This window comes from Cricetulus griseus, chromosome 3 (assembly GCF_003668045.3).
Source record: "Cricetulus griseus strain 17A/GY chromosome 3, alternate assembly CriGri-PICRH-1.0, whole genome shotgun sequence".
Taxonomy (NCBI): domain Eukaryota; kingdom Metazoa; phylum Chordata; class Mammalia; order Rodentia; family Cricetidae; genus Cricetulus; species Cricetulus griseus.
Genome location: NC_048596.1, coordinates 253,878,171 through 253,905,303, shown reverse-complemented (window position 1 = coordinate 253,905,303; position 27,133 = coordinate 253,878,171). Strand labels below are relative to the sequence as shown.

Sequence of the window (27,133 nt, the reverse complement as noted above, 5' to 3'; positions counted from 1 at the left end):
AATGTTTCACATGAAATTTATTTGAAAATAAATTATGGTAAGAATTTATTTTAGACAATGATAGAAACTCATAATTTAATGTAAAAAATGTATTCATTTTTGGCAGCTATTAAAGCTATAACCTGATTTGGGTATGCCATTTTTCCTGCTTGCACAAAGTCAGATCATGGGAAATGTAGAAAGCCTGGTAGGTCTGTGTACTGAGGATAAAAGCAAGGAAGGCATTTTGGAGCACACTGGTAACAGACAAGGACATGATCCTTCAATACAGATTCACCCAGAAACCAAAGACTTCCTATAATTTCATTGTAGAAAGTCTTCTGCCAACTTGTTGAATTCATTTGCAAAACGTAAATGCAGATTATGCTTGCCTTCTGGCATCAGATGCAGCCTAAGAAACAAAGCAAGCTTTTGGTCAGTGGTACATATTTAAAATGCTTTCACCTCATCAACACTTCATGGGCATCTTTTAGAACTATATAAACTTTCCATGAATGTGAATTCTAGGGTGAACTCCTTAATGGAATTCTGACCACCCCAGAAGTAGAGCATAAAGCCATCACTGTATAGTGACAATGTTTGGGATTGCATCAGGTAACAAAAACGGTTAGACTGGAAATCAGTGGGGAGAGTAACCTGGTAATTATTTTTAAAGTCCATTTTTAACAAATGTGTTTTTAAAATAGACTATTGGGGAAATGATTACAAAAATAATAGGGGTGATAGTGACTGGCAGTAATCCCAACTCTTAAAAGAAAAGATGATAAAAATGAGAAACGGTCAGAATTCCCTGAATTGCACTGGTGAGGTTTTTGGGTATCTGCATAGTGGGCAGGCCAAACAGGAATTCTCAGCCAGCAGCAGCCTCCAATCAATGTTCCAGGCCATCTTGTCATGTTCAGAGTGCAGAGCAAGTAAGCCTGACTGCAGCCGGCAGACAGATGGAAAAATGCCTTAGGAATTCTGGGTGGGTGACGGGGTTCAGCACCAGCCATGTGTGCAAAGCCACTACTGCAGCTGTCACATCATGTCTTTTGGTGGACCCCTCTGTCCTGGAAAAGCTTCTCGCATTTCATCTGATTTTTTTCAAAGAGGACTGATTTGCAACTTAAAAAAAATACAATTTAAAAATCTTATTTATTAGCTTCTAAAGTATAGAAATGGTGTTTAAACAAGCTCAAGTGCAAGCCATGATGTCTACAATGACAACTGGGTGTCAAAAGAACTAGACTGGAACAAATTCCAAGGATACATTCTGTACTCCGATCTTTCAGTAGTGGTACTGCTGATGGCTCTTAGCAATTCAGCAGGCAATAGGGAGGACTCTGGGGGACGGCAGCCATCCTCAGAAGATGCTGGGCCTCTGGCAATTCAGCTATGCCAGTGGCAGGGGTGGGAGGACCATCAAAATCAAGTGAAAAAGGAAATACACACTAACAGCATCTTTTAGAGGTTAATAATGCTACGTAAAGTTAATAATGCTATTACTAATAACCAGAATATGTTAAGTTTAAAAAGTATTTCTTAGAAGGGATGAGTTATAACAGCCCCAAAGATGATCCAGCTGCACCACACAGGTGTGGGGCTACAGGGATGCTCAAAGATGCAGTTTTTAGGATGTAGAAAAGACTCAGGACGCTGAGGTAACAGGACAAGTGTAGGCCAAACTACAACCATTTATCTGAATTTAGCTGGGTTCAGAGGCCAAGAAACCCCATCCTGACAATCCTGAAATACATCCAGAGATGCCCAACTCAGCTGTCACCTGTTCTGTCTCATTTCTTCAATCTACCTGTTCCCAATAAGGACAGGAATAGGCCAGCTGCAAATCACCCTTTTAGCTATACAGCGAAGCCTAAAGTTTTTCTACAACATCTCTAGATCTTGGGAAAGTAAACATGAGATTTTTCATATTAAAAATATGAGAGGACCACTGTAGATACTAAATGGGTGCATTAGCGGATGCACGGATGGACAGTGGATGGGTGAATGAGCGAATGGGTTGGTAGATGCATGGATGGACAGATGAAAGTATGGAGAAAATTGGTCTCCTTGATGCCTTCCCAGGGTTTTAGTGCAAATCCTCCCTTCACTCTGTGTGGCACCTACTGTGAATCCTCTTGGGAACAGGACCAGAACAGCCAGGCACAAACACTTAGCCAAGCAGCCGCTCTGCTGCTGATCCGGTTCTTACCCAGACAACAAAAGGAAACCCACGCCTCACCAAGTGGCTTTCAAACAATCACATTCTCCAGGAAAATTAGTAGGAAAGCCTACTACTAAACACATGTCACACCCCTGTGGACGGGCCCTAACAGGGTGAAAGTTCCTATTGTAAGGGAGGGGTCCTTTATCAGGTGACACCTTTAGAAAGTCTAGATCTCTTGACAAGAAGCTGTAAACCCGTGGTCATCTCAGCTCTGCTGATCCAGCCCCTCTCAGGCACAAAGTGTTGAGAGCATCATGTAGTTTAGAGAACTCTGAGCTGAGCATGGAAAGCTGATGGTTGCATGGGGGATGCTCCAGCATCACTGCAAAGTTGAGTCTTTCTTAGAAGACAGCGAAGGCAGGAACCCCCTAACTTTGGTGTGGCAGCCAAGCTAGCTGGTTCCAGCACAGTGGTTTGACCCTGCTGTGCTGTCGCATCCTTTCCAGTCAGCTCAGCCCTGCTCCTGCCTCCAAGAGCCTCTTCACACCAGCTCTGGAGGATGATGGGTACCAATTACCACTCAACAAATTTCTCTGATGGCTGCTGGGCCTGCTGCATGCTTTGAAAAATGTCCCCCCAGAGTCAAGAAGCCCTTCAGCCAGGAGGGAGGTCTGGCTACACAGGAGCCCTGAAACTAGGATCAGGGCAAGAGGTCTGTTTAGCTTTCTGCTGCAGTCAAAACAGCTCTGACTATGGGGTTTTACCCAAGAATTTCTGTGGGAGAAATACAGCTGCCTAAAAGTAAAATGTTAAAACAAAGTCTTCTTGCTTTGAAGAGACTATGAGTCCTCTCCTATGAAGAGGAAAGAAAGGAAGGAGACAGACTAACAAAGCTGGAGGCTGGTCTCCTTCCAAGAAGGTAAAAGCAGCATAGTGTGACTCATATACAGTAAGTGCTTCTTGGCAAAAACCCACGAGGACAGACCATGCCTTTAAGTGTAGTTAAAGACGAGCCTGGCAAGGTGTACAGCTGCCCTGCCACAGAAGGCCTGGCGCAGATTCACAGCAGGGATTTGCAGCTCTAGGAATCCAGTTTCCTTCTGTGGCCTCCCAAGGAAGCCAGGCAAGGGCGTGTAGGTACCCACACAACATAAAGGGCTCTTTTAGCAAAAGGAGTGGAAAATACAAACCAGTTTTAGAGAACTGTTGCTAATAACTTTTTACCTCCAACCTGTGAGTTCCAACAAATACTGTTATAAGAAAACTATTTTCAACCAAATACACAGGAAGGGCACATTTCTCTTCAATATCGATGTATTCTGTTGCTAGGAGATAGGTTTGGAACAGAATTCCTAGACGAAACTTTCTTACAGACAGATGTTTAGTGAGTTTGGCTCCTTAAGGGAAGTCTCTGCATTAATCATGAGGGTCAGCAAAACCCGGTCATTTCTGAGGCAGAAGACAGTCAACCAGGCCACCTCGCATGGCTGTGTGACCATCTCTTAAAGGGTACATTCATGAGAGACAGTTGTGCTGCGGTGAAAAAGTTCTGTTTTCAGAAAATCCAGGACTTGTCATTTACTAACTAAATAGCTTGAAAAACTCCCTGTTTAACATCGACCAGCCTTGATTCTCATCTAAAAAGATGGAACTAAGTTTGTAGTGAAGAATAATTAGATATTTTATGTAAAATATCTTTAAAATACAAAATTCTATGAGGAAACACCACATTGCATAGTTTAAATGTATAAAATTAAAATAAAACATAGAGGCTGAGATGAATAGAAAACATCTGGGAGATTAATAAGAAAATAAACTATTTGAATTTTGTGCCACAACCATGACTTAGTATAGTAGTAGTATAATTTTACAAAATTCAAGTTTGCAAATGCCTTAAATACTATGAACTTCTAAATTTTTGTAAAAATCCTTTATGTTTACTCACAAGGCAGTTTTAATCTAACTTCTACTTTTATTCTTCACTTACTCTACATTCTTTCCAAAGTGGTTGTTATTCCTGCCCATATTCTTGTTTAACTCACGGTTGAACTGGTATTGAGGGAATACATGGGATGAACACACACACACACACACACACACACACACACACACACACACACTTCATATGTAGGGAGATATATAAATTACTATGCAATTGTATTTTGCTGTGGAGCAAGAAACACCCCCTCCCCTTACTTCCAAATCCCCAGAGAAGCCCTCGCTAAGAAGACTGGCAGTGGAGCTGCTGGGGTGCCAGCTTTCCCTGCTGGGCTTCGGGGACTTTGGAGAAAAGGTCCCTGAGCTAAGTAAATAGTGTGCTAAGCAGTGCTGAGTACATACTTAAGGTGGATATGACTTGTAGAGCTTATAATTTTAGTGAGGAAAAAAGCTTCAGAGTTGAATACAGAATATGACTGTATCTATGAGGGTGGCCAGCAAAGGACAATTTGCTTTCTTAGTTTGGTTTTCTGAATGCTTTTTATTGTTATTGTTTTTAAATGAGCTAAAAACACAAGATATATCGAATTGTTGCCAATGGTGCTGCATCAGTACCCAGGAACATACTGGCCTCACTGTGCTCAAAGACATTGACCAGAGTCCTTCTGCTGAGTGTCCCCAGAGCTCCGAGCTCAGGTCTTCTGTGCCTGTGGTTCTCTAAACACTGTGGGACTCTCTGACCAAATGGGGAACACACACACCCCGAGCCCCCACTCGCCTACTTCTTTTCCTTCCTGGGGCTGCTCTCACTTCCTCAGAGGCTTTGAGGAGCCCAGAAGTTGCAGAGGCTGTAACAAGACTCACCGTGACCCTTTCACATGCTTGTGAAGGAAGTCAGCATGAAAACGTGGGACCAATGGGTCCTTCTCTCCGTGCACAATGAGGGTTGGGCACTGGACCAGGGGCAGCAAGTGCCGACAGATGTTACCTGAGAGAAAAGAGCACAGGAAATCCCCTTAGCACAGCCTCTCTGCAAGGAAGCAGCACAACTCTGCAGTGATACACTGCTAGGCACCAAAGGCTTGGTCCCCAGAGAGGTGCCATTAGGAAGTGGTGAAAACCTCAGGGTGTGGCCTTGTGGGACATCCTTATCATTGGGGACATGCACCTGAAGGGGATTGTTGAACCCTAGCCCACCCTTGCTTCCCTTCCATTCTCTGACTTTGGCTGTGACCACCTTTGCTCCAGCAAGAGCTCCCAGTGCCTCACCATAGACACAAAGCAATGAGGGCCCTTGCTCATGTCTGAGAAGCTCCAGAAGAAGCTCAAAAGAAGCCCTTTCTATCATCTTAGGTGTTTGGTAATCCGCTGACACACATGTGCCTCTGCATCTTGGCTTCCCTGTCAGTGGGAGCCAGTTTGATCTGTAGTTCCTTCCAATTTTTACATCCTTAGGCTTCCCTCTTCTATTTCCCTGCTCCACTTGCTTGTTTTGATGCTCTACTGGTAAATAAACAACTTTTCTTGATTTAAATTCATTATTCATGCAAAATGGTAGAAAAGTCAAATAAGCAAACCAACCCCACCCCCAAAGTCTTATATTACAAAGAGGCAGCCTGTCAGTCATGTTGACAATGCCTGGCACTTGGAACCTTCTCCTTTGAGGTTTCATCTCAATGGCTGAAGGCCTAGCCAGTTGTCAGGATGCAGGAACTTCACAGTGAAGTTAGCCTGTACACAGGATGCCAGTTACTCTGCAGTGCTTGTGCTTTAGTGACACTCCTGACTACCACACCGTGGTGGCTCCTACCCAGCCAGAGCCAGAGCTTCCGTCTCAAACAGCGATAACCACAGTTGCATGGTCAGCAGTATTGAAGGTTCTGGTATCCAAGCCACTAGCTCTTTCTCTGCTCCCCTCCCATCTCTGCCTGTTTGAAAAGGAAGGTGCTATATAACCGAGCTGGCTGAGATCCAGGGCGTGTGGCACCGCCCACCTGGCGCCAAGCCTCTGCCCTTCTCTTCAGCTGGGGATCACTCTACACCAAGGGAGAGGGACCAATTGACTGGGGAAGCACTACTCTGGGCAGCACACACCTGTCAGCTGTATGGGGTGATGCTGATGAAAGCCAGCTCTACAGCTGCTTGCTGTGGCAGCATATGGCAACACTTATAGCACTTACACTGTGTTTTGTTTTGTTTTGTTTTAATTTTGAGACAGGGTCTCACTGCATATTTCTGGCTGGATTGGAACTTACTATGTAGACCAGGTTGGCCTCTAACTCGCAGATGCACCTGTCTCTGCCTCCCAAGTGCTGTGATGAAAGGCACATGCCACCATGCCAGGCTAGCCCTTATATTTTAATTCATTCAATGCTGACAAACATTTGTAAATTAGGTGCTTTTCTAAAATCACAGTAATAACACTTGTGTGATAACTATCCATGGCTGAATATATGTTATCTCACTTAATTCCCACAAAACCTTATGAGGTATGTATTAGTATATTCTCCAGAAACTAAGTCACTGCCCAAAGCCGTTCTGACAGAAAGCCAAGACCTCAAACCCAGGCCCTGATGATCCCACAGTTGTGCAATCACCCATGTTGGATCAAGTGTCTGTAAACCTGAGCACCCTGCCATGAACAAAAGACTCCTGTCAGATCAGTAAATACAGAAGGGAGACAAACGATTAAGTCCTGCTATTAGATGATTTCCATATTGGATTCTTTATTAGGATGTGCTTCTGAACAGTCAGTTTAACACTATTTCCATCTCTCCATTGCCTTCTCCCAGAAAGCACTGAACTACACGTCTCAGTGTGTTCTCTTTCATGGAGAACTGACTCACTTGGTTTAATGCCACCTTTTTCTGTTGTTTGAAGATTCAAGGGTACACATTTTAAGGACTCGTTACTATGGATGAAAACTGCATTTCAACAGGATCATTATAAGGCACACGGATTTGCTCTTTTGAACTTCAACCAGACATGTAATATTTCCAAAGTCCCTTTCATTGCAAAAGCTTTGACATTACAGATGATTCATGCTGGAAAGGATTAACTAATAGATTAAACTGTCCCTTCAGACACAAGCATTCTGCAACAATGTTTCCAAGATTAAATCTTAGCTACTCTATTCTTACAGCAATTACAAACTACAAAGAAGGAGGGGAAATCATCAATTCCAAGCAGCTTGCTGTGGTCTGGATCTTAGTGTTCCCCAAGACCCCTAAGTTAGAACTATTCTCCAGCGTGGAGCAGGAGAGAGTGGAGGGACCTTTGAAAGGTGGGGCCTAGTGGAAGCTCGTAGGAGATTGGGGGGTGTGCCTTTGGAGGAGATGTGGACTCCAGTCTATGCCTCCATTTCCTCTTTGTCCATGAGGTAAATGGCTTTGACTTGTCAAGCTTTCCTACTGTGACGGACTGCACCACCAATGGCAGTGGGTCTCCCTAGTTATAGATCAGACCCCCCAGAACTAAGTCACAATACACTTTTCCTCTCAGTAAGCTGATTATCTCAGGTGTTTGTGACAGTGACAGAAAGCTGACTAAGTACATAGCTATATTAAAACAATTTTGAATTCAGCTTTAAGATGTTAATTTTTACTGATAATCTTATTAGTTTTTAAGATAAACAAAAGAAGGTACTTGTTCACAACTAAGGTTATATCACTTGGCTCTGAAGTTGAAAAGAGAATTGAACAGTCTCTTCCCCTTTCTGGCTCTCCTGGGGCTGAAGAAAATTTCAGAGACTTCCTCTTGCTTTGTCCTAGAAGATGAGTAGGGGTGGACCTATCCAGATAGAGAAAAAAAATCTATATAGTGACTCTCCTTCTAATGGCCTATTCTCCAATTAGAAGGTAGAAACAGGTTTTGGGGAACAGATCTGTGCTGCCACATATGCAAAGGACTGAAGGAAAATGAGCAGACTGTTGTTAGAGTCTCAATGTGAACCTTTGTTCACATGGTCCTGTCCAGCACTTACACTTATTATTATGTCCAGTAACTTGTGTCTCTGCTCACACATTAACCGTGTGAGGATAATGGGTGTGTTTGTTCATTACGGAGGAATGCTGGGACATCAAGGGAGGAACTCAAGCATTGCCTGCAATTAGCAAAGGAACCATTAGTCCATCAGCTTACCATCTGGCAGATGTTTAAACTGGTTTATGCCATCCACCCACTTCTCACAGGTTTTGGCAAAGTAGTCATATCCATACAAGGCTTCCAGAGGTTTCCTTGCCTTCTCACTCCATTTAGAAACATCACGGATACCTGAAAAACAGAGGTGTGGACAAGGATGAGAACAGTTTCAGACTAAGGTATTATCTTGAAGTAACCCAAGTCAGGCTACCTCTGGGCCTCAGGTTCACTGTCCACCTGCTGGGAAGACCTTTCTCAATACCTGTGTGGCTCACTCACAAACTCTAGGTCTCTGCCCACATGTTAAAGAGCCCTACCCACCTGCATGCACTGTGTGACTTTCCCTTTCTGTCTGCTCTGCTTAGCACTTACACTGTATGCAGGGCTTTCTGCCTTATGCTTGACTGTCCATCTTCCCTTAGGGATGTGTGACCAGTGCAAGGGTTTTTGCTTTATGACTTGCACATCAGACCCGAGGCTGAGCCTCTCACAAGAATAGCATGATGAATCATTAGTGTCTAAATGAAATCAGAGCTGGGTTGAACTATTTCTGCTAAAGATAATAAGATAAAAGGAAGACATTTCTCTAATTGGTGTCTCCAGAGTAAGAATGACATTATAGTTATCTTTCAGTTCCTAGAGTGTTGTGAAACAGTTTCCGATAATATTGAAACACCCTGTCTTGCAGAAAGTTCCTTAAGTAGGAAGGTAAACAACTCAAAAATAACTTCAGGAAGTCCCTGAAACTGGCCAGATTCACTAGGCCCCTCCCTGTCAGAGTGAACAATAAAAGCTAAGAGTCCTTCTGACTAAGGAAAGCTGAGCTGCAAAGACATTTCTCAGAGAAGAGCTACCTGGAAGAAGCAGAAGCCAGCTGAATTGCCTGGAAGAGATTTAGACCAACTGAGTCACCCGGAGCAGACATTCTCCAACCTGCTGGGTCACCTCTGTGTTCCCAGTTTTGTAAGCTGTCACCTATATTTGAGTGGGCTTTTTGATACAGCTGCCTTTGAGTCGTTTTCTGTTCTTTGTAAGTGACCCCAATAAAACTCATGGTTCACCAAGTTGGACTTTAGCGGTATCCATACTTTGGTCTGTCATGGGATCCCTCTCTGGGGTGAGTAGACATGTGTGTGGCTTCAAACTGTGGATGCTCTGGCCCATTATGCAAAATTGCAGAGAATGTATACAGAACTGACACAGAAACTCCCAAATACATAAACCATCTCTATATTATTTTATTTTAACTCATGTAACTTAAATGCTATATTAGTAGAATGCTATGTTGTTTAGGGAAATCATGACCAAAAAAAAATCTGTATATGTTCAATGCAGAGGCAATTTAATTTTTAGATACTTTTGGCCATGGTTGATTGACCCACTGATGCAGATATAAAGGTCCAGCTATTTAGAAAAGTTTTTCTGGCACATTTGAAAAACAAACAAATGATGCAAAGGACTGACAGAAAATGAACAGACTGCTGTTGAATCATCAACATGAACCTTTATTCGCATGGTCCTATCTGGCACTTACACTTATTACACAAGGGCTCTGTTAAAGAAAAAGGATGTAGAGTTAACTATTAAGCCTTTAAAATAATGCAGCAAGGGGCAGGAGAGATGGCTCAGAGGTTAAGAGCACTGACTGATCTTCCAGAGGATCTGGATTCAATTCTCAGCACCCACATGGCAGCTAACAACTGTCTGTAACTCCAAGATCTGACATCCTCAGAGACATACATGCAGGCAAAACACCAATGCAAATAAAATAAAAAATTATGTTTAAAGAAAAAATTTAGCAAATGTGAGTTACTCAGCTTGATCTTTTCTGTACTTCCTAAGGCACTATGGTCAAGATCCTGTTGCTTCTGAACATGGATTAATTTACGTATAGTTCTGGAATGAAAGGTGTCTATGGGAACGTCCGATCTGTGGCAACTCTTCAGGATCCCAGAGGAAGGAGCACAAAATCTCAGGGCAGGGAAACCCAGCTGCTGCTGGGCAAAGCCAGAGGTCTAACAAGCAGTGGCTTGGTCTAACAAGCACAGGCTTGGAAGTCAAACTGATTATGTAGGAGACCCAGCTCCTAGACTTGCTGCTGTGAGAGACTAGGTGAGGCACTTAAACCTCACTGTGCTAATATCCTAATCAGAAAGTATGAATTATGAATTATATTAACACTGTCAAATAAAGAGTAATTGCATGGAATTTGCCAACAATGGTGCCTGGCCTGTAATACATACTCAAAAAGATTCTTTGCATTTATATATTTACTTCTGTTATTTTATTTAAACAGGAAGCCATTTCTGTCCCAAAGCATAATCACTACCCAAAATTAGTAATTATGCTCCATAGGCAAGTGCCCAGAGTAACCAAATGAATCAAACTGTTTGTTGATCCACAAAGAATTTGGATCCCCAAAACAAGCTGACATATCTCCCCCTCCATTTCCTTTTAGAACATATAATCCACACTAAACACTAGACTCACAAAGAAAACTTAGTAATTAATAGTGAATTCAGCAAGCACAAGTCTGCTAAGTGCCTGTTCCCACCAATATAACCTTGGATAATGTGGTGGTTTCAATGAGAATGGCCCCTAAAAGCTCATGTATTTGAATACATGGCCTCCAATTAGTAAAACTGTTTAGGAAGGATTAGGAGGTATGGCCTTGAAGGAGGTGTGTCACTGGGGAGTGGGCTTTGAGGTTTCAAAAGTGCATACCATTCCCAGTTAGCTCTCTCTGCCTCCTGCTTCTGGACCAGAGGCGAGCTGTCATCTACTGCTCCAGCACTCTGCCTGCCTGCTGCCATGCTCTTTACCACGACGGTTATGAATGGCAACCCTCAGGAACCATAAGTCCCAAGTTAAAGGCATTCTTTTATAAGATGCTTTGGTCATAGTGTCAGAAAAGTAACTAATACAGTGAACTGCAGCCTTTGCCTTCAAGATCCTTACAGTCAGGGCTTGTATCCATGGTTAGTGAGGGAAACAAAGATATCCTAGGCAAGGAGGAATATTGTGGGACTGAGAGAGCTTTGATTTTGTTTCAGAAAGCAGGGAAACTCAGAACCACTGTGGCAGGAAACTTATTCTACAGTGACTAAGGCAAAGGAATAAGAGGGTGGCAATGACCAGGGCAAGTACCATAGTGTGGGCGTGTGCATCCATTTCATGTCCACCAGGCTTAGGGCTCTGGGACACCTTCTCAGAGGTAGTACCCTGGCTTCTGGGTATTGGGGTGACTATTGAGAAAGATGTGGCTGGGAGAGGGCAAGGAGCATCCCAAAGGCAGCTTTTCAATGCAGGAATCCCACAGGAAGATAGGGAACAGAGAGTTAGAGAGCAGAGTGGAGCCAGACTGGCAGGGGCCAGCCAAGCTGAGTGGACTTCTTTGAAATTACTAACAGTTTTTTAAAGTGGGAGATGGAATGGCTTGATTCTTGCCTTACAAAGGATTGTCTGCTGTGGAGGAGGGAATATCCCATGAACCCGAGATTCTGAACTGGGAGAGTAAGGGGAAGGGGGGTGGGGGGCTAGGTGAGACTACCATTCAAGAGTCCTTGTGTGGCATCAACAGAACAAAATCACAGTGAGAGGTAGAGAGCAGAGGACTGAGCTCTCAAGGGAAACTCATGTGCATCCAGAGGGTGTGGGCGTTAGCTGAATGATAGAGAAAAGCCAGTGAGTAGAGATGGGGGTGGTGCTCAATTTTAGAACATGATAGTCCATGTCCTGAACTTAGAAGAACTGAAACTGTGCAAAGTATGTTTCCCAAATCTAGGCAAATTAAATACTAATAGCAGAAAGCTATCTAGGAAACCCCAAGTATTTAGAAATGAAACATTCCATTTCTAAGTATCTACCAGTGAAAGGCATAGTCTGAAGAGACATGAAAAAAAGATATTTTGAGATATCTTTTGATGAGCCAAAATGCTACACGGTAAAATCTGTAGCTGTGACAGCTAATTTTAGCTGTCAGCTTGACAATATCTGGAACCAACTAAAAGCCAGGCTACTGGGCACTCTTGTGAGAGATTTTCTTAATCAAATTATTTGAAGCAGAAAGAGCCACCCTATATCCAGACCATACCCTTCGGTGTCAGCCCATATCAAAGGACACGGAAGAAAGGAGTTTCTTTTTACCTGCTTGCCTTCATTCTTGCTGGCAAGTCCATCTGTCATGTGTTTAGGTGTGCTAGCTAGTCAATGTCACACAAGCTAGAGTCATTTGGGAAGAGGGATCCTCAATTGAGAAAATGCTCTCACCTGGTTAGCCTGTGGGCAGGCCTGTGGTAAACTTTCTTGATTGACGATTGATGTGGGAGGGCCTGGCTTATTATGGATGGAACCACCCCCTGGGCGGGTGGTCTTGGGTGCTCTAAGAAAGCAGACTGAGCAAGCAAAGAGGAAGGAGCAAGCTCATGAGCAGCATGCCTCCATGGTCTCTACTTCAGTTCCTGCATCTAGGTTTCTGCCCCAAGTCCTTGCCCTGACTTCCCTTGGTAATGGAGTGACCTCAGAGTTGTAAGGTGAAATAAACCCTGCCCCTCCCTAGTTGCTTTTGGTCAAGGCAACATTCATTCAGCAATATTCAAACCATGATCTTCAGGATTCCAAAGTAGACAGAGACCAGCATCTGTCTGAGAATCCTAAGCCTGCAGAACGAGATTGTAAGACATCCAGACTTGCTGATGGAGACACGACTAGATTCTCAGTTGTTTCAGTGTGAGACAGCCCTTGTTGGGGTACCCAGACTGCATCCTGTACATCAATCTAATAAATCCCCTTTATACATATATGGGTTATTAGAGCTGGCCACTGTAGAGGAAAATTTATAGCATTCAGTGATATATTAGAAAAGAATACACATCTCAAATCAATAATCAAGACTTTTACTTTGAAATTGGAGGGTATAGAGCAAATCAGAATCCAAAGCAAGAAGGAGACAGAAACAATGAAAGACAGAAAACAAAACCAAGTTGGTACTAGTAGCTGCTTCTTTGAAAAGATCGGTGACTGGCCAGGCAAACAGATGGTGACATAGATGACCAATGTGTACATGTGACTCAAATGTCTAGAGAGTAACGAGGGAGTGCTACTGACAAGTCAAGAGCACACACTGTCTTTGACAATATTATACTTGCTTCGATGAGGACCATTCAGCAGAAAGCACCAGAAGGACCTCAGAGCCACTGAAGGCACAAGAACACTGACATAGCATGGTGAGGATGACTGCAGGGAAAGGCGGCAGTACTTTGGAGAAGGAACCATGGTTACCTCTTGAGGCAGAGAGGAAGCACCCAGTAAGGGAAGGTCAAAGATTTGAAAGAACTAAAGGCACCTGGTGCCGGAGGCAGCAGGAGCTCAAGGATGGCAACAGTGAACAGTCGATTCCGTACCAGGCAGACTCTGAGCCAGGTGGGAGGATGGTGAGGACAAGTGGAGGCCAGACTAGGATTGGTTTCTCAATCATCTGCCATTAAGAGTCTCAGATTGATTTAGAAATGGGAAGATCATAGAGAACTAAGATTCTAGAACAGGATATATCCCTCCAAGTAGCTTGCAGCGTGAATGACAGGACCTGGAAGAGACATAGCATGTGCAGGGCTCTGACAACTTGTATCAAGGCTAGACAGTAAATATTTCAGGCTCTGAAGGTCAAAAGACCCACTGAAGACATACTATAGACACAGCTGTGGAGAGAAAATGCTAGACCCACTGGGAGTAAACTGCTTCTGTTAGGCCATCTATGGTTTAGTAAAGACATAAAAAGCTTCCCGTGAGAAAGGGAGGGTTGTGATGGGCCAGGGTGGCAGGTAGAAATGGTGGGGAAGCCAGGAAGCTTGTCTTTTGCTCCAGTGACCCCCCCAAGGCCTGGGGTACCTTTCTTTCCTTCTGAGAGCTTGATCCTCCCAATTTAGAAAACTTGCTAGAGGCTAAACAATGCCAGGGCTGGGTGCCTAATAATTACAACACTCCCAAGTGCTCTGGGTATTGGTGCAGGCCAGGCAGCAATGCTGGGTGAAGAAAAATGAGGAAGAATTAGAATGTAGATGCCTCAGCTTGGTCTAGCTCATGAACTAACTTTTCATTGGTGCTTCGGCTTTACAAAAGCAAGTGTCAGGCTAGCATTGAAACACAGGCTCAAGGTCACTGGTGTCACTCTTGTGCCCCTAAAAGCCTCAAGGAGAAAGTGGCATGAGACTTTAGTCAAGAAAACCACACAGATTATTGTAACCAAAACACAGGTTCAATTTTCAGCCTAGTTCTCCCTTTAATACTCATTATATTCATGTATTCATTCATTCATGATTTTTATTTTGAGACAAGGCCAGCTACGTTGCCTGTGCTTGCTTTAGACTCAGAATTCTGCAGCCTTGACTGCCCAAGCAGCTGAGATTTGAGGCATGCATCACTGCAACCGGCTTTCATATTACTTTCAATGAGGTTATGAGTAACACTTCTCAGCGCCCCCTCCTTCCTTCAAGCTCACTACCCACCCGTGGTAGTAAATGTAAACACTGCTTTTCTGGAACTTTTGCCTGAGTCATCCAAGTTTCATTTCTGGAAATAGGAAGCTATCCATTTCTAGGTTGGTTAAATTATATGATTTTCCTGAAAACTCACCCTTCTTTTGACCTCAGAGCTGAGAATTGGAAGTGGATGAGACACGGGACTTGTCAGTCAGCACATATCAAAACAAGAGATGAGGAGGGACTAAGGAGGATTGCCATGACAAAGTCTATGACTGGCAGAACCTACCCTGGTAAATCCTGCTATCTTCCTCAGTGACGTAGGCATTTGCTCCCCAGATCACCATCTTGTGGATGTACGATGGGTACTTTGCAGCAGCAATGAGTGCAGTTATACCCCCGTCACTCCAGCCCAGGAGGGAGACCTGCTTGAACTGCAGCACCTGGGGGCAGCACAGCAGAAGGCATAACATAGTTACTCTTCACTTATGGGCAACACATCAGAACACTTGGCAAAGTTGCAGACCTGTGGCCAGCACAGCAGGACACATGGCACAGTTCCCACTCCACTCTCTTTAAAGAACCTGGTTGGCAGTGATCAGAATTCTACAAGTCTGCCACTTGGAGACCTGGTGTCAATTATTAGCTTTGCTACAATGTAATTGTCACAAAAACTCGAATATACAGTATTATTTTGACCTATGCAGAAAGCATATCTCCGGGATGGATAAAATGCCTAAGTACAGGGTCAGCAGAAATCTGCTGTATTTGGGTAGGGCAAGCGCCATGTGTGCATACATACGTCCGAGCAAGGCTCAGAGGGCAATTCTGCAGATTGGAGGGGTGTTTAAGATGAAATGCAACAGGGTATCTGGTGAAGCCACAGCTGCAACTGTGGGAAGAGCTGCCTAGAGACAAGAGGGAGCATGGGGTCACCACAAAGCCGCATCCAGCTTTGGGTGAACCAACCAGGACCCTGAAAAATGTGCTCAGTAGAGAAAGCTGACAAAGCATATGGGAGAGGTTTCTAGAAGTAAAACGGAGTGTCTGAAAAGGTTAAAGGTAAGGAGCTGACAAATGTTAGTCAGGATAACTGCTTGCGGGATCACACGTATGTGTATGTACTCCGGATAATCATTTGACATTGATATGCAGAATGAGGATACGTGTTCTCTGCAACCTAGCACACTGCTTCCCGGGTTCACTGACCAGGAGACAGACCCAGGATATATACAACAGTGCTCATAATCACAAAAGTAACAAGTGTCCATGAGCAACTTATAACAAAAAGTAGCTTAAAATTAAGTTACTCATTCACCAATAGATGAGGCATGGAATAAGATAGTGCATACATCCAGTGAAATGCAGCAGCTCTCTCGTACCTGTTGGGGTTACATTCCGAGACCCTACATCACCTTGTAACATAGACGGGATCAAGAGCTACACATTCAGAGCAAAATGGATATGCTGGACAAGCGATGTCTTAGCGTTTGGGTAGGATGGAGGCAGGATGGGTGGGCAGCACCACACTGTACCACTCAGAATGACAGGGGATTTAAAACCCATGACAGAGTGCTACAGGTGATGTTAATGAAACTGCATTTCAGAAAGGCAGAAGGAAACATTTTGCAAGTTTTTCTTATGAGGAAATGATAAATATTGGGGACTGGGGGAGATAGTTCTGCTGGCAAAGTGCAGTACAAGCATGGGAATCCACATTCTCTCCCAGGACCCAAAAAAGCCACCCATAATGGTGCATGCTACAATCCTAACCCTGAAGTAGAGACAGGAGGATCCCTGGGGCTTGTTGGCCATCCATCCTAACCTACTTGGTGACCTTCAGGCCAATGAGTGACCTTGTTTCAGAAAACGAAGTGAGAAGCAACTGAGCAGCAATAGTTGCTGTGACAGTTATGTTTAACCTGATTTGAACATTACGAAGCATAGACGTGTACTGGAACCTTACGTAATCCCCTGGCACATACAATTTTAATGTCTTAATGTATAAGCTAAAAATAAACTTAATTTAAATTATGAAACATTACAAATTATGAATTGGTTATTTCTGAAATTTTTCACTTAATATTTCCAGACCTCAATTGATCATGGGTAACTGAAACCAAAGAGAATGAGACCATGGAGAAGGGACAATAGCAATAAGTGTACATTCATCGGGGAGGAAGCCGAATTTCCTTGACATGTCTTCAAAGCAGCAAAGTGGAAGAATGTAAGGTATGGTATGATGCCATCAGTGTCACACACCTGTAATGCCAGAATTCAGGAGGTAGAGGCTACCCTGCTACACAGTGAGTTTGAGGCCAGCCAGGGCTACACAGCAAGATCTTACCTCAAAAAATCAAAATAACCAAATAAAATACTGCTTAAATGCACTGACTCCTCACCTAGACCTAAAAAGTAATTAAAAATTGGACTTCTCCATCTTCATTTTTTATCTTCTTTACTTTGGGTTGGATTCCTGCTCAACTATGCATGTAGGCATGTTAAGCCTCCAAGGAGCATCTGTCAAAAGGCTGATGGTACACAACCAACAGCCAGTCTTAGCTCCTCTGCTGGCTAGTTTTCTGTCAACTTGACACAAGCTAGAGTCATCAGAGAGAAGGGAGCTTCAATTGAGAAAACACCTCCATAAGTTCCAGCTGTAGGCAAGCCTGTAGAGCATTTTCTTAATTAGTGATTGATGGGGGAGGGCCCAGCCCATTGTGGGTGGTGCCACCCCTGGGCATATGGTCCTGGGTTCTGTAAGAAGTCAGGCTGAGGGGGCTGAAGAGATGGCTCAGCAGTTAAGCGCACTGGCTACTCTTCTAGAGGTCCCGAGTTCAATTCCCAGCAACCACACGATGACTCATAATCATCTATAGTTGGATCCGATACCCTTTTCAGGCATGAAGGTACACATGCAGAGAGAGCATTCATATACATAAGATAAATAAATAAATCTTCAGAAAAAAGAGCAGGCTAAGCAAGCTATGGTGAGCAAACCGGTAAGCAGCACCCCTCATGGCCTCTATATCGGCTCCTGCCTCCAGGTTCCTGTCCTGCTTGAGTTCCTGCCCTGACTTCCTTTGATGATGAACAGTGCTATGGAAGCATAAGCTGAATAAACCCTTTCCTTTCCGTGTTGCTTTGGTCATGGTGTTTCATCATAGCTATAGTAACTCTAACTAAGACAACCCCCTTCAAGGCCGAAGGAATAAACAAAAGAGCAGTGGTGACATTGTACAGTTGCCTTTTATAGTGAGCTGTTCCAGACCCATGCACATTGTTCTAAGCCTGAAGTTAGCTTGGATCCCAGGAACAACAGAGCCTTACAGACAGATCACCCCATGAGATGATACACTCCCTCCACCCCCCACCCCACCCCAAGGCCCCAAGCATGGGTGGTCATGACTTCTCCAGGACACCTTGCAGAACCAGAACTAACACCAGACCACACCTTGACCAAGACTGCTTAGTTATGTAGACTTCTTGCCTCCTCTCCAGTTCTGGCTCTACTTAAACCTAACACTCATGTCAGTACTCGGAAGATGGGCTGAAGGGCTTCCTTTCCACCTTCTCCAAATGGCAGTTTTGTTCAAAATGCATTCCTGCCTCTTCATCACCACCTCTTGCTGCTTTCTTTGGGGTGAGTGGCTACACCTGACACATTGGAAGCCATGGAATTGAGCTTCAGGCTTAGGACTCCAGTTACATAAATAGAAAAGTGTGTATTTTGTGGTGTGTGGTATTGTGGGCCTGCAATTCCAGCAGCCAGAGGCTGAAGCAGAATGATTGAGATATCATGGCCTGCTTAGACTATACAGTGAAAACCTGTCTCAGAATAAAGTAACAAAAGCACAACTAAAACTCTGCACTGATATATGTCACGGGACTGGTCCTAAAGGCAGAGCCTTGGTGTCTTGGCAGTAGCCTCGTTAGATAGCTGCGCTCTGTTTCTACTCGGTAAGACTTACATTAGGTATTACTTTTGTAGAAAGAAAGAACTCCAGGAATTGGAATAAGTGAAGGTGGTTCCAGTCATCTCCCCCCACTTAAGCATTTCTCTGGGTCTCACCTTCATCAAGTCGACAGCATCCTTTGCATCCCTTTCAAAAAAGTCCTGTGGGAAGTCTCGATCTGGAGGTCTGGACTGTCCATATCCTCGAGGGTCCCAGGCCACCACTGTGAAGCGTTTCTTATTAAGGCTCTGTAGCTGTGGTGCAAAATCGGTGCTTCCGCTTCCTAAAAACAGCCACCGGTTACATTCTGAATGTTCTCAGCACACCGGAGAGAAACGGAAGCAGCAACATCCTAAAATACAGTTCTTGGTTGTCTTCAAGTTAGCCAGGCAAAGTTGTCTTTCAAGGGCCAACTCCCCCAGAGGCGGATTTCCAGTCCTGATGGAGTTAGGAACTGCCTCAGGTCTCCCCCTAGTGGTGATTTTGAGGAAGCGAGGCTCAGGACCAGTATTTTTGTGACACTTATGACAGCCTTTCAGTTTGTTTCCCACTCATCCATTAAAAGGATGAACTAAACTGTATTGAAATGAGCTTTTCATATTTCATAGTTTCTGGGTCTCCTCTCTCTCTCTCTCTCTCTCTCTCTCTCTCTCTCTCTCTCTCTCTCTCTCTCTCTCTCTCTCAAGGAAAAATGACTTAGAAATGATGGAGACCCCAGTGGCATCCTGATAGAAGTCTCATATTCCAGATGTTTTAAGAAATAAACTCTTAAGAGTTTATTTTTTAGCTACAACCAATAAGCCACTCGAGGTGTGGCGTGCTCACATCCACTATGTGTGTGGAAGATCACTTGGTAAGAGTTTCATCCAGCCAGTGGCAAGTACTGTACAAATTTTTTGTTTATTTTTTTATGTCTAAGGACCTAGTACTCAGGCCTCCAATACACAGGAAACACACACAGCTGGGCTCAAAAGCAGACCAGTGGATTTCCAGCCCTTGTCTACTGCTCTCTCATAGGGGCTTCTTGTATGTCCCTGATATAGAAGGAGCAACTCTGAAGGAGGGTCGGGAATTAGGGCAGGATTAGAGGGGGACAGAGTAAAATAATTATCAGTACATGATAATCTGAGTGGCCCATGGTTACTGGGGAACAAAGTAGAAGAGAGACTCTCACTGCTCCATTTAAAGCTTTGGAATCATGCTAATGTTTTACAGAAATGAAAAAATTATACTGGGGTGGGTGGTTTGTATAGTTAATGACTGCAATGTTAAAATAATAATAATAACAATAATAACATAATGTGGTAAATTGTTACTGATGATTTAACTGGACATCAGCTGTTGGAGTAAATATCTCCTCGATTACAGAAGCTTAAGAAAACGGCACTAAGTGTCCCAAGTCTCTCAGTTGCTATAATGAGACTGTATCAGTAAAGGCCTGGCAAGGATAGAAAGTAGATGAAAATTTTAGCATGTGACCCTCAGGAGAAAGAGGCAATAAGTATGTACTTAGATTACACAAATACCTAAAAAAAAACAAAGCAGCAACCCTACATGCCTTAAAAGTAGATTCACAATGTCTCGAGAGATCACTACAAACGCCCTCTCGAACTTTCTATACCTGGACTACTGTTCTATGAAGTTAGTCTGAGATTCACTGAGCTCCAATATGCTCCACAAACTACAGAAAATGATGTGTTAATCTGATTTTGGTTTGAAAAAGACTTTAAACTTGTTGGGGATGGTAGCACAAACCGGTCTTCTCAGTATTTAGGAAGCTGGGGCAAGCTTAAGCTATAAAGTGATACCCTGTTAGGAAGACAGAAGAAAGAAAATCTTTTAAAACTCCCCCCTTCCTCTAACTTTTATTAAACAAGTCAAACACAACTGATCCACAACTGATTCCCCGGCCCCCTGCCCTAGGTTTAGCACTTCAACTCTCACATTCCAGAAAACCCCTGGATATGAGGCAAACAAATGGGGATAGCTGGTCACCAACTTACTATCTTCATCTTTGGACCCCTGTTTCCTTGGCCCCTGAAACCTTCCCAAATAGTAGGAAACCATTTTCACGGTATGTTTAAATGTGGGAAGAATGGGTAAAAGAATAAAAAATTAATGCAGTAGAAAGTTGTTTACTTTTTCAAATCACTCAACTTTGAGTGAGGCAAGCATTCCTTAAAAGTTTTTAGCAGGCACTAACGTAAATAATTGATGCTGGGCTCTATCGTCATGATTCATCACCGAGAATCTACAACCTGCAGAAGAATTCCATTAAAATGGGCACATACCCAACATCCCAGGAAGCAGAAGGACTGCGTGCTCCCCTTCTCCCGTTCGCTGGTAATGCAGGTGAACACCATTAACAGCCACCTTGGCAGAAGTTACTGCAGTGCTGGAAGAGAAAGAAGTCCCCAATGGAAGTGTCAAACGGACATATCTAATATGACAAAGTATCAATTGTTGTTCATGAGTTAGCTTTGGGACCCTCTCAGGGATGCTGCACTGCTTTGATCTGTGCCTCAGTTTTTCATCAAGGTTGTATCCTCATAACAGACTGAAAATCTGAACAGTGTCTTCCTGTTTTGACCAACTATAGCACTCAGGGGCTAGCCTTCTGCCCTGGCTAGATTTTTGTTTGTTTGTTTATTTATTTATTTATTTATTTATTTATTTATTTATCAACTTGACACAATCCAGGGTCATCTTAGAAGAAGGAACTTCGATTGAGAAAGTGCCTCCATTAGATTGGCCTAGAGGCAAGCCTATGGGACATTTTAAATATTCATGACTGATGTGGAAGGGCCCAGCCCAGTGTGGGTGGTGCCCCTCTTGGGCGGGTGGTCCTGGGTAGTATGTACTAGAAAGCAGGTTGAGCAAGCTGGTAAGCAGCATTCATCCATGGCCTCTGCTTCAGTTCTTGGCCTTACCGTCTTCCTGCCCACTTCCTTGATAGAGGGCAGTGACAAGCAGGATGTGGAGGGCATGCCAGGACAGATGCTAAGAGGACTTGCTCTTCTTGTGGATTGGCAGAAAATTCTTTTTTCTTCTACATACACCACCCCCATCTCTGTCCTCGGTCAAAATGTGGTGCTTTTGAAAAAATAAGGGCTTTGTTTCTTGTGTTGGTTTTATCTGATTCACTAATTTCAAGTAATAAAGAGTGCAAGCTACACATGGTGGCACACTTGAAATCCCAGCTCTTGGGAGGTCGAGGGAGGAGGACTGCCACAAATTCAAAGTCAGCCTGGGGTATATAGGGAAACCCTGTCTTAAACAACAGCAAGGAAATTAATAAAGAACATGGGTGTGGGGTTGGAGAGATGGCTCAGAGGTTAAGAGCACCGACTGCTCTTCCAGAGGTCCTGAGTTCAATTCCCAGCACCCACAGGCAGCTAACAACTGTCTGTAACTCCAAGATCTGACAACCCTCACACAGACAAACATGCAGGTAAAACACCAATGCAAAGAAAATACAAATAAATAATTAAAAAAAGAATGTGTGTGTGTTGAATATTGATACATCTACATTAGCATATAATTCCTGGAAATTGTATGACAAAATTGGGAAATAAGAAAGCTTAAAATAAGCTCATCTACACAAACATCAGAGGAGCAATAATGAAGCCATTAACTAACAGCCAACAACATCAGTTTATTTTGTTAACATCCTATTCCTCCAAAGAATAGAGTTTTATTGTTAGGATGACTTTAAGCATCTTAGAATCAAGACAGATGCAAATTAACGCATTCTACTAACAGACTGGCTTCTTTCAGCAGGTTCACATGCTCCCAGCCCACACAGGCATGCAGACATGCGCACACACTCTTCTAACAAAGACTAGCTTCTTTCAGCACATATTCACATGCTCTCAGCCCAGCAGGAGAGAAAACAAAGACACAGGATTAGCTCGGGGAGGGCAGGGCTATGCCGGAGGCACCTGGGCCAGATCAAATTTCCTTCTGGTATTTCTTGTTTTATTAAATGGAGCCAGCCCCTGAGCAGCTGACTAGTGTTACTGGGCTCATGTTAGCAGTAAAGCACATGAGCACCGGCTCGCCCTTTACTGCTCTCTGTGCTCCAGAGCTCTTTTAGGGGCTCCCTTCCCTGCAGTACCAAGAACGTGCTGGTCAAAGCCATTTTGCCCTATGCGGTATTTTGTACAATGTTTCCATTTTCCTCGATGCACTGAGCCAGTGGCTTTAGGATGTCCTGTTGCTGCCAGAGCTCTAGTCATTCATCAGTCTCTCCATGGAGCACTGGTTCACAAGAGTATCTTTCTTTCAGCCTCTTCAGTAACAGCAACAACAACAACAAACCTTACTTTTCCCTGCATCTGCCTGGGTCTACATTTTGGTTTCTCATTCCAGATTTCTTTCTAAATTATCACCGCCTAACAGGAGTATAGGGACATCAGGTGGCTACAGTTCATCTTACTAGAAACTCCGTGGCAGGGAAGGATTTGCAAAGGCTTGCAAGTGGCTTTGGTGGAGACAACAAGAAATGGCATGTCAGGTTGGGTAGAGGTATCTGAGAGGACAGAAAAGTGTCTTTTGTGAAGAAATGCCAAAGAAGGGTAAAACTCTAAATAAGGACATTACAGGACAGCATTGCTGGGTGACCATATGGCATGCTCAGAAGCCTGTGTTCAGCCGGGCAGAGTGAGGGGCTAGAGGGACAATGGTAGGGACTGGATGGTGCGAGGTCCTGCAGTAAATGGAGATGGTCCCTGCTGGGGCATCGCAGGCATCCAGTGTGCAGCCACACCAGATGGACACGCATCACACTGGCCCATCCTGCCAAGCACCTGATTCCACACTCCAAAGCTAGGCAGGAGACAGAAATGTTTACAAAAATTATTAAATATTAATAAATTATTAATTTCAAACTTAAGGAGAGGTTTATGCTTAATCATTGAGTGACTGAGAGCTAGCTTATTTCCATAGGAATACATGATACATCATTTGGGGTCATTTCAAACCCAAAGCATTGGCTACCGCTTGTTGGGAGGCCTCTATGACGGTGGCCAGGCCTTGTACAAACAGCTAAGTCCATGTGGAGAGGATCAGGCCTGCAGCTCAGGCCTTCGATGGACCTAATACTTGCTTACTTCCGAAACCACATTCAGTATTGGATTTCTCAAACTCTCAGGTAGTAACGAAGACAGAAACCCTCAGAAAACTTAAAGAACAATGTACCCCAGCTCAGTGCTTACTGTGTGGCTGTGTAGAGCCTTTCAGGTGAAGGTGGAGGTGGTGGAGAACCCAGGTTGTAGGTGCAGCTCAGCAAGTTCAGCCTACCAGCACCAGCACCTCTTCTCCTGTTGTTTCAGCTCAAACTTTGAATTCAAGTCACTGGCCAGACTTCTAAACCTGTGAGCCCAGGCTGCACTACACCACAATCCAAGCGGGAAGTAGGCAACCGTACTAAATTCAACAGGCCAGCAAGATTGAGTTAATTTCCTCGAGAACAAAAGGCTTAAGAGTCCCTCAAATTGTACCTTCCCATCTCCGTGTGACCTTAGCTCCCACCTGTGAATTTTCTACATGGTACCAAGAAGCCGGTCTACTCCCCTCTCAAAACAGGAAGAGGTGATTGTATGGGGGAGGCTGGAGCATAACGGGTTGGGGAAAATAGGTAAACCAAATCTAGTATTTACTAACATGTATCTGCACCCTCTCAGTGCTTTCTCCGCCTTTCGTTTCTGAGTTGCATGATGCATTTACCCTAACATTAGCACAGAGAGGCTGGAAGTTGGTGGGAAAGCTAATTTGCTGATCATAGGATTAGCTAATCCAGTTCCGGACAAGCATCTGAGCATCTGACCCGGAATCTTGGCTTCAGCACCTTGCTTAGAGATGAAAGTGGAGATTGCTTAATAAGATACAGGCTTACCTTGAAAGTCCTTGCTGTTTATACCCTGCTTTATATCAGATAACAGTGAACCACAGCATCAGCTACTGCCTGGGCTCCATTATATGGAGCTTGATGACTTCTTTTATATACTATGCTATTATTTATATGCTCACTATTTAGATCATTAATTGTACTTGCTAATTGTTTATATTTACTCTGTTCCAGGCCTTTCACAGTCATTGTTTCAAATGCAAACCAGGAGAGGTTGAGTAACTTGCCTATAGTCACACACCTAGGAAGAGTTGATAATACAGCTACTTACACTATTTGAACTCAAAAGGCCATGATTTCTCTTTAACCTCATGGCAGAACTCAATCCCAAAAAGGGCAAAGTGCTGGGGTGACATTCAGTCTGAGTGCCAACTAGGGGGTGGAGGCAGGCATGAGAGGAGGGATTGGACCAGATTCTCTGGCGGGGCCTCCCAGAAAATATTGTTTTCAGTCAGACTGTCAGATTCTGTAAATTATTAATGTCATAACTGACATACAACTCTCCACAGAGAATACTTTTTGACAGTTCACAGAGATCATGAAGTAAGAGAAGGGTCAAAGTTCCTAGCTGATGATTGACAAGCAACTCTGTGCCATACAACACAGCTAGTTTCGGGTCGGACACTGGGTGTGAAGAGGTTTGCACAGGACTGCTTTGAGTTGCAGGCATGGGGCTGCAGTCTGGCTTTGAGATTAGCCAGCCTGTGCTATTTTTCAGATTACAGGCCGTGTAAGTATGGAATGGTATTTCTAAAATGGTAGGACAAGACCCAGGAAAACATTCACAGAGATCTTTCAGGAAGATTGGTCTACAGTGTGGCTAAGTGAATAGGACTCTCAACATCCATTAAGTCACCAATGAGTATGACATTAATACAACCCCATAGCCTCATCGCAATCCCTTTCTGCAACCAGGAAACTGGATAAAATGCCTGTTCACTGGCAATTTACATAACTCTAGTCACCGATGTGTTTTTTCCACCTGTATATTTAAAAAAAAAGTGCTAACGTCACATAATCCTAAAATGAGAGAAACCTAACAGCGACACAATCATGCTGTGGATGTTTAAAAAGCAGGTTCGATTTTCCCTTCTTCCTGCTTCTAGATTATGTGCTCAAACAATCGCTTTCCACATTGGATCTAGTGAAGTTCTAAATGTCAGTCACTAGCACCAATGGCTCGCTGACAGTAAATCGCACATGCGCAGTGGGCATGTCTGCATGTGTATGAGGTGGGATATGCACAGCTTCAGGCTGCTCTATCTACATTTTCTGCTCAAATTCTCTTGAGACTGAGCACTCATTTTCATTACAGCCTCTGGCAGGGAGCCCTGGGAGCCTTTGAATTTACACAGGTTCCCAAGCAGCTTCGCCAGCACACCGAAGCAGGCTAGGCAGATTTCTGAGGAGGCAGGAGTAGTTACTGTCCCTAGCAACTGGCTAACAGACATCCGGTTTGGGATCCGTGACTACCGGCAAAAGTCCCTCCCGGTCCCCTCCAGCTGCACTGAGGAGGCTGGACCACACCCTGGAACCGAACCCCAGCCACCTAAGTGCTCACGCACTAGCTCTGTGGGATCTGGACCTGGGTCTGAGGAAAGAAGGGCCATCGGCGACCGGCGCGGGTCCCTCCTCCGCCAGCGGCCCGGGCCCCAAGCTGCCCGGAGCACGCTATTACCCGAAGGCGGCTGCAGGCTTCGTCTGAGGCGCGGGGATCCTGGACCTCAGGGGAGAGAGGAGCAGCCGCAGTCGCAGGGCCGCAGGGTGGGCCGCTGCAGGCGCCATAGTTCCAGGTCGCACCTCCTCAGGGAACGCGCGTGCGCCCAGCAGGATGCCACCTCCAAGTGCCAAACTCGAAGCCACGCCCTGGCAGGCCACGCCCCTTACCAGGCCTGCCCAGAAACGAAGCTTGTCCTCTCTTACACCTAGCTTTCCCAGGATGGGATAGACCGGTTGACACTGCTTCCTTGCTTCCAGCTGCTATGGGTCCAAAGCTATGCGGAGATAGGGTCACCTGCTGGGCATCTAGGCAGAGCCTCTGAGGGACAAATGCACCGCAGACCAATACTGTTTCTTGCTTTTGTTGAGAAGGGGTCTCATGTAGCTCAAGCTGGTCTAGAGCTGATGTTGACCTTGAGCTCCTGATCCTCTGGCCTCATGCTGGGATTACTGGCCTGCATCACCATACCTGGCTACAGTACACTTCCCATCTAACCCCATCCTTTGCTGCTAAGCAAAATAGTAACAGCAAGCTTTTAGGTTACCCGTGTCAACATTTATTATGCAAGTCTTCAAGAACTCATCGTTTATGCATTGTACTGTGTTAGCTTTCTGCACCACTGTGACAAAAATCTGAGAAGAATTTAAAATGAGGAAAGGTTCATGGTTTCAGAGCTTTCAGTTCCACGTCATCTGGACCCATTGCTTTGGACCTGAACAGCACACTGTGGTAATAGAGGCACTTTGGCAGAGACGGGGGTGGGGGTGGGAGATGCGAGTAATTCAAAAGAAGAAATTGTTCAAAGGCATGCTTGCAGTTACCCGTTTCTTATAGTTAGGCCCCACC

The 27,133-nt window shown here is 44.3% G+C and overlaps 1 protein-coding gene across 1 annotated transcript; it reads right to left on the bottom strand.

The window, feature by feature from the left end:
• Positions 1-26,408, bottom strand: Bphl (biphenyl hydrolase like). The gene is made up of 7 exons (XM_027409276.2): positions 26,246-26,408; positions 20,951-21,054; positions 18,776-18,942; positions 14,993-15,146; positions 8,228-8,359; positions 4,952-5,075; positions 1-391 (listed from the first exon to the last, which is right to left on the bottom strand). The coding sequence occupies exons 1-7, from the start codon at positions 26,350-26,352 to the stop codon at positions 304-306; spliced, it is 876 nt and encodes a 291-aa protein (XP_027265077.1). The 5' UTR covers positions 26,353-26,408; the 3' UTR covers positions 1-303.
• Between the last annotated feature and the right edge of the window lie 725 nt (positions 26,409-27,133).

Excerpts from the sequence above, each read along its gene's own strand:
- Bphl (XM_027409276.2), bottom strand. The coding sequence starts at position 26,352 with ATGGCGCCTGCAGCGGCCCACCCTGCGGCCCTGCGACTGCGGCTGCTC. Across the intron at positions 21,055-26,245 it reads AAGCCTGCAGCCGCCTTCGG|CACTGCAGTAACTTCTGCCA; the intron begins GTAATAGCGTGC and ends TTTCTCTTCCAG. Across the intron at positions 8,360-14,992 it reads AGATAGCAGGATTTACCAGG|GTATCCGTGATGTTTCTAAA; the intron begins GTAGGTTCTGCC and ends TCTGTTTTTCAG.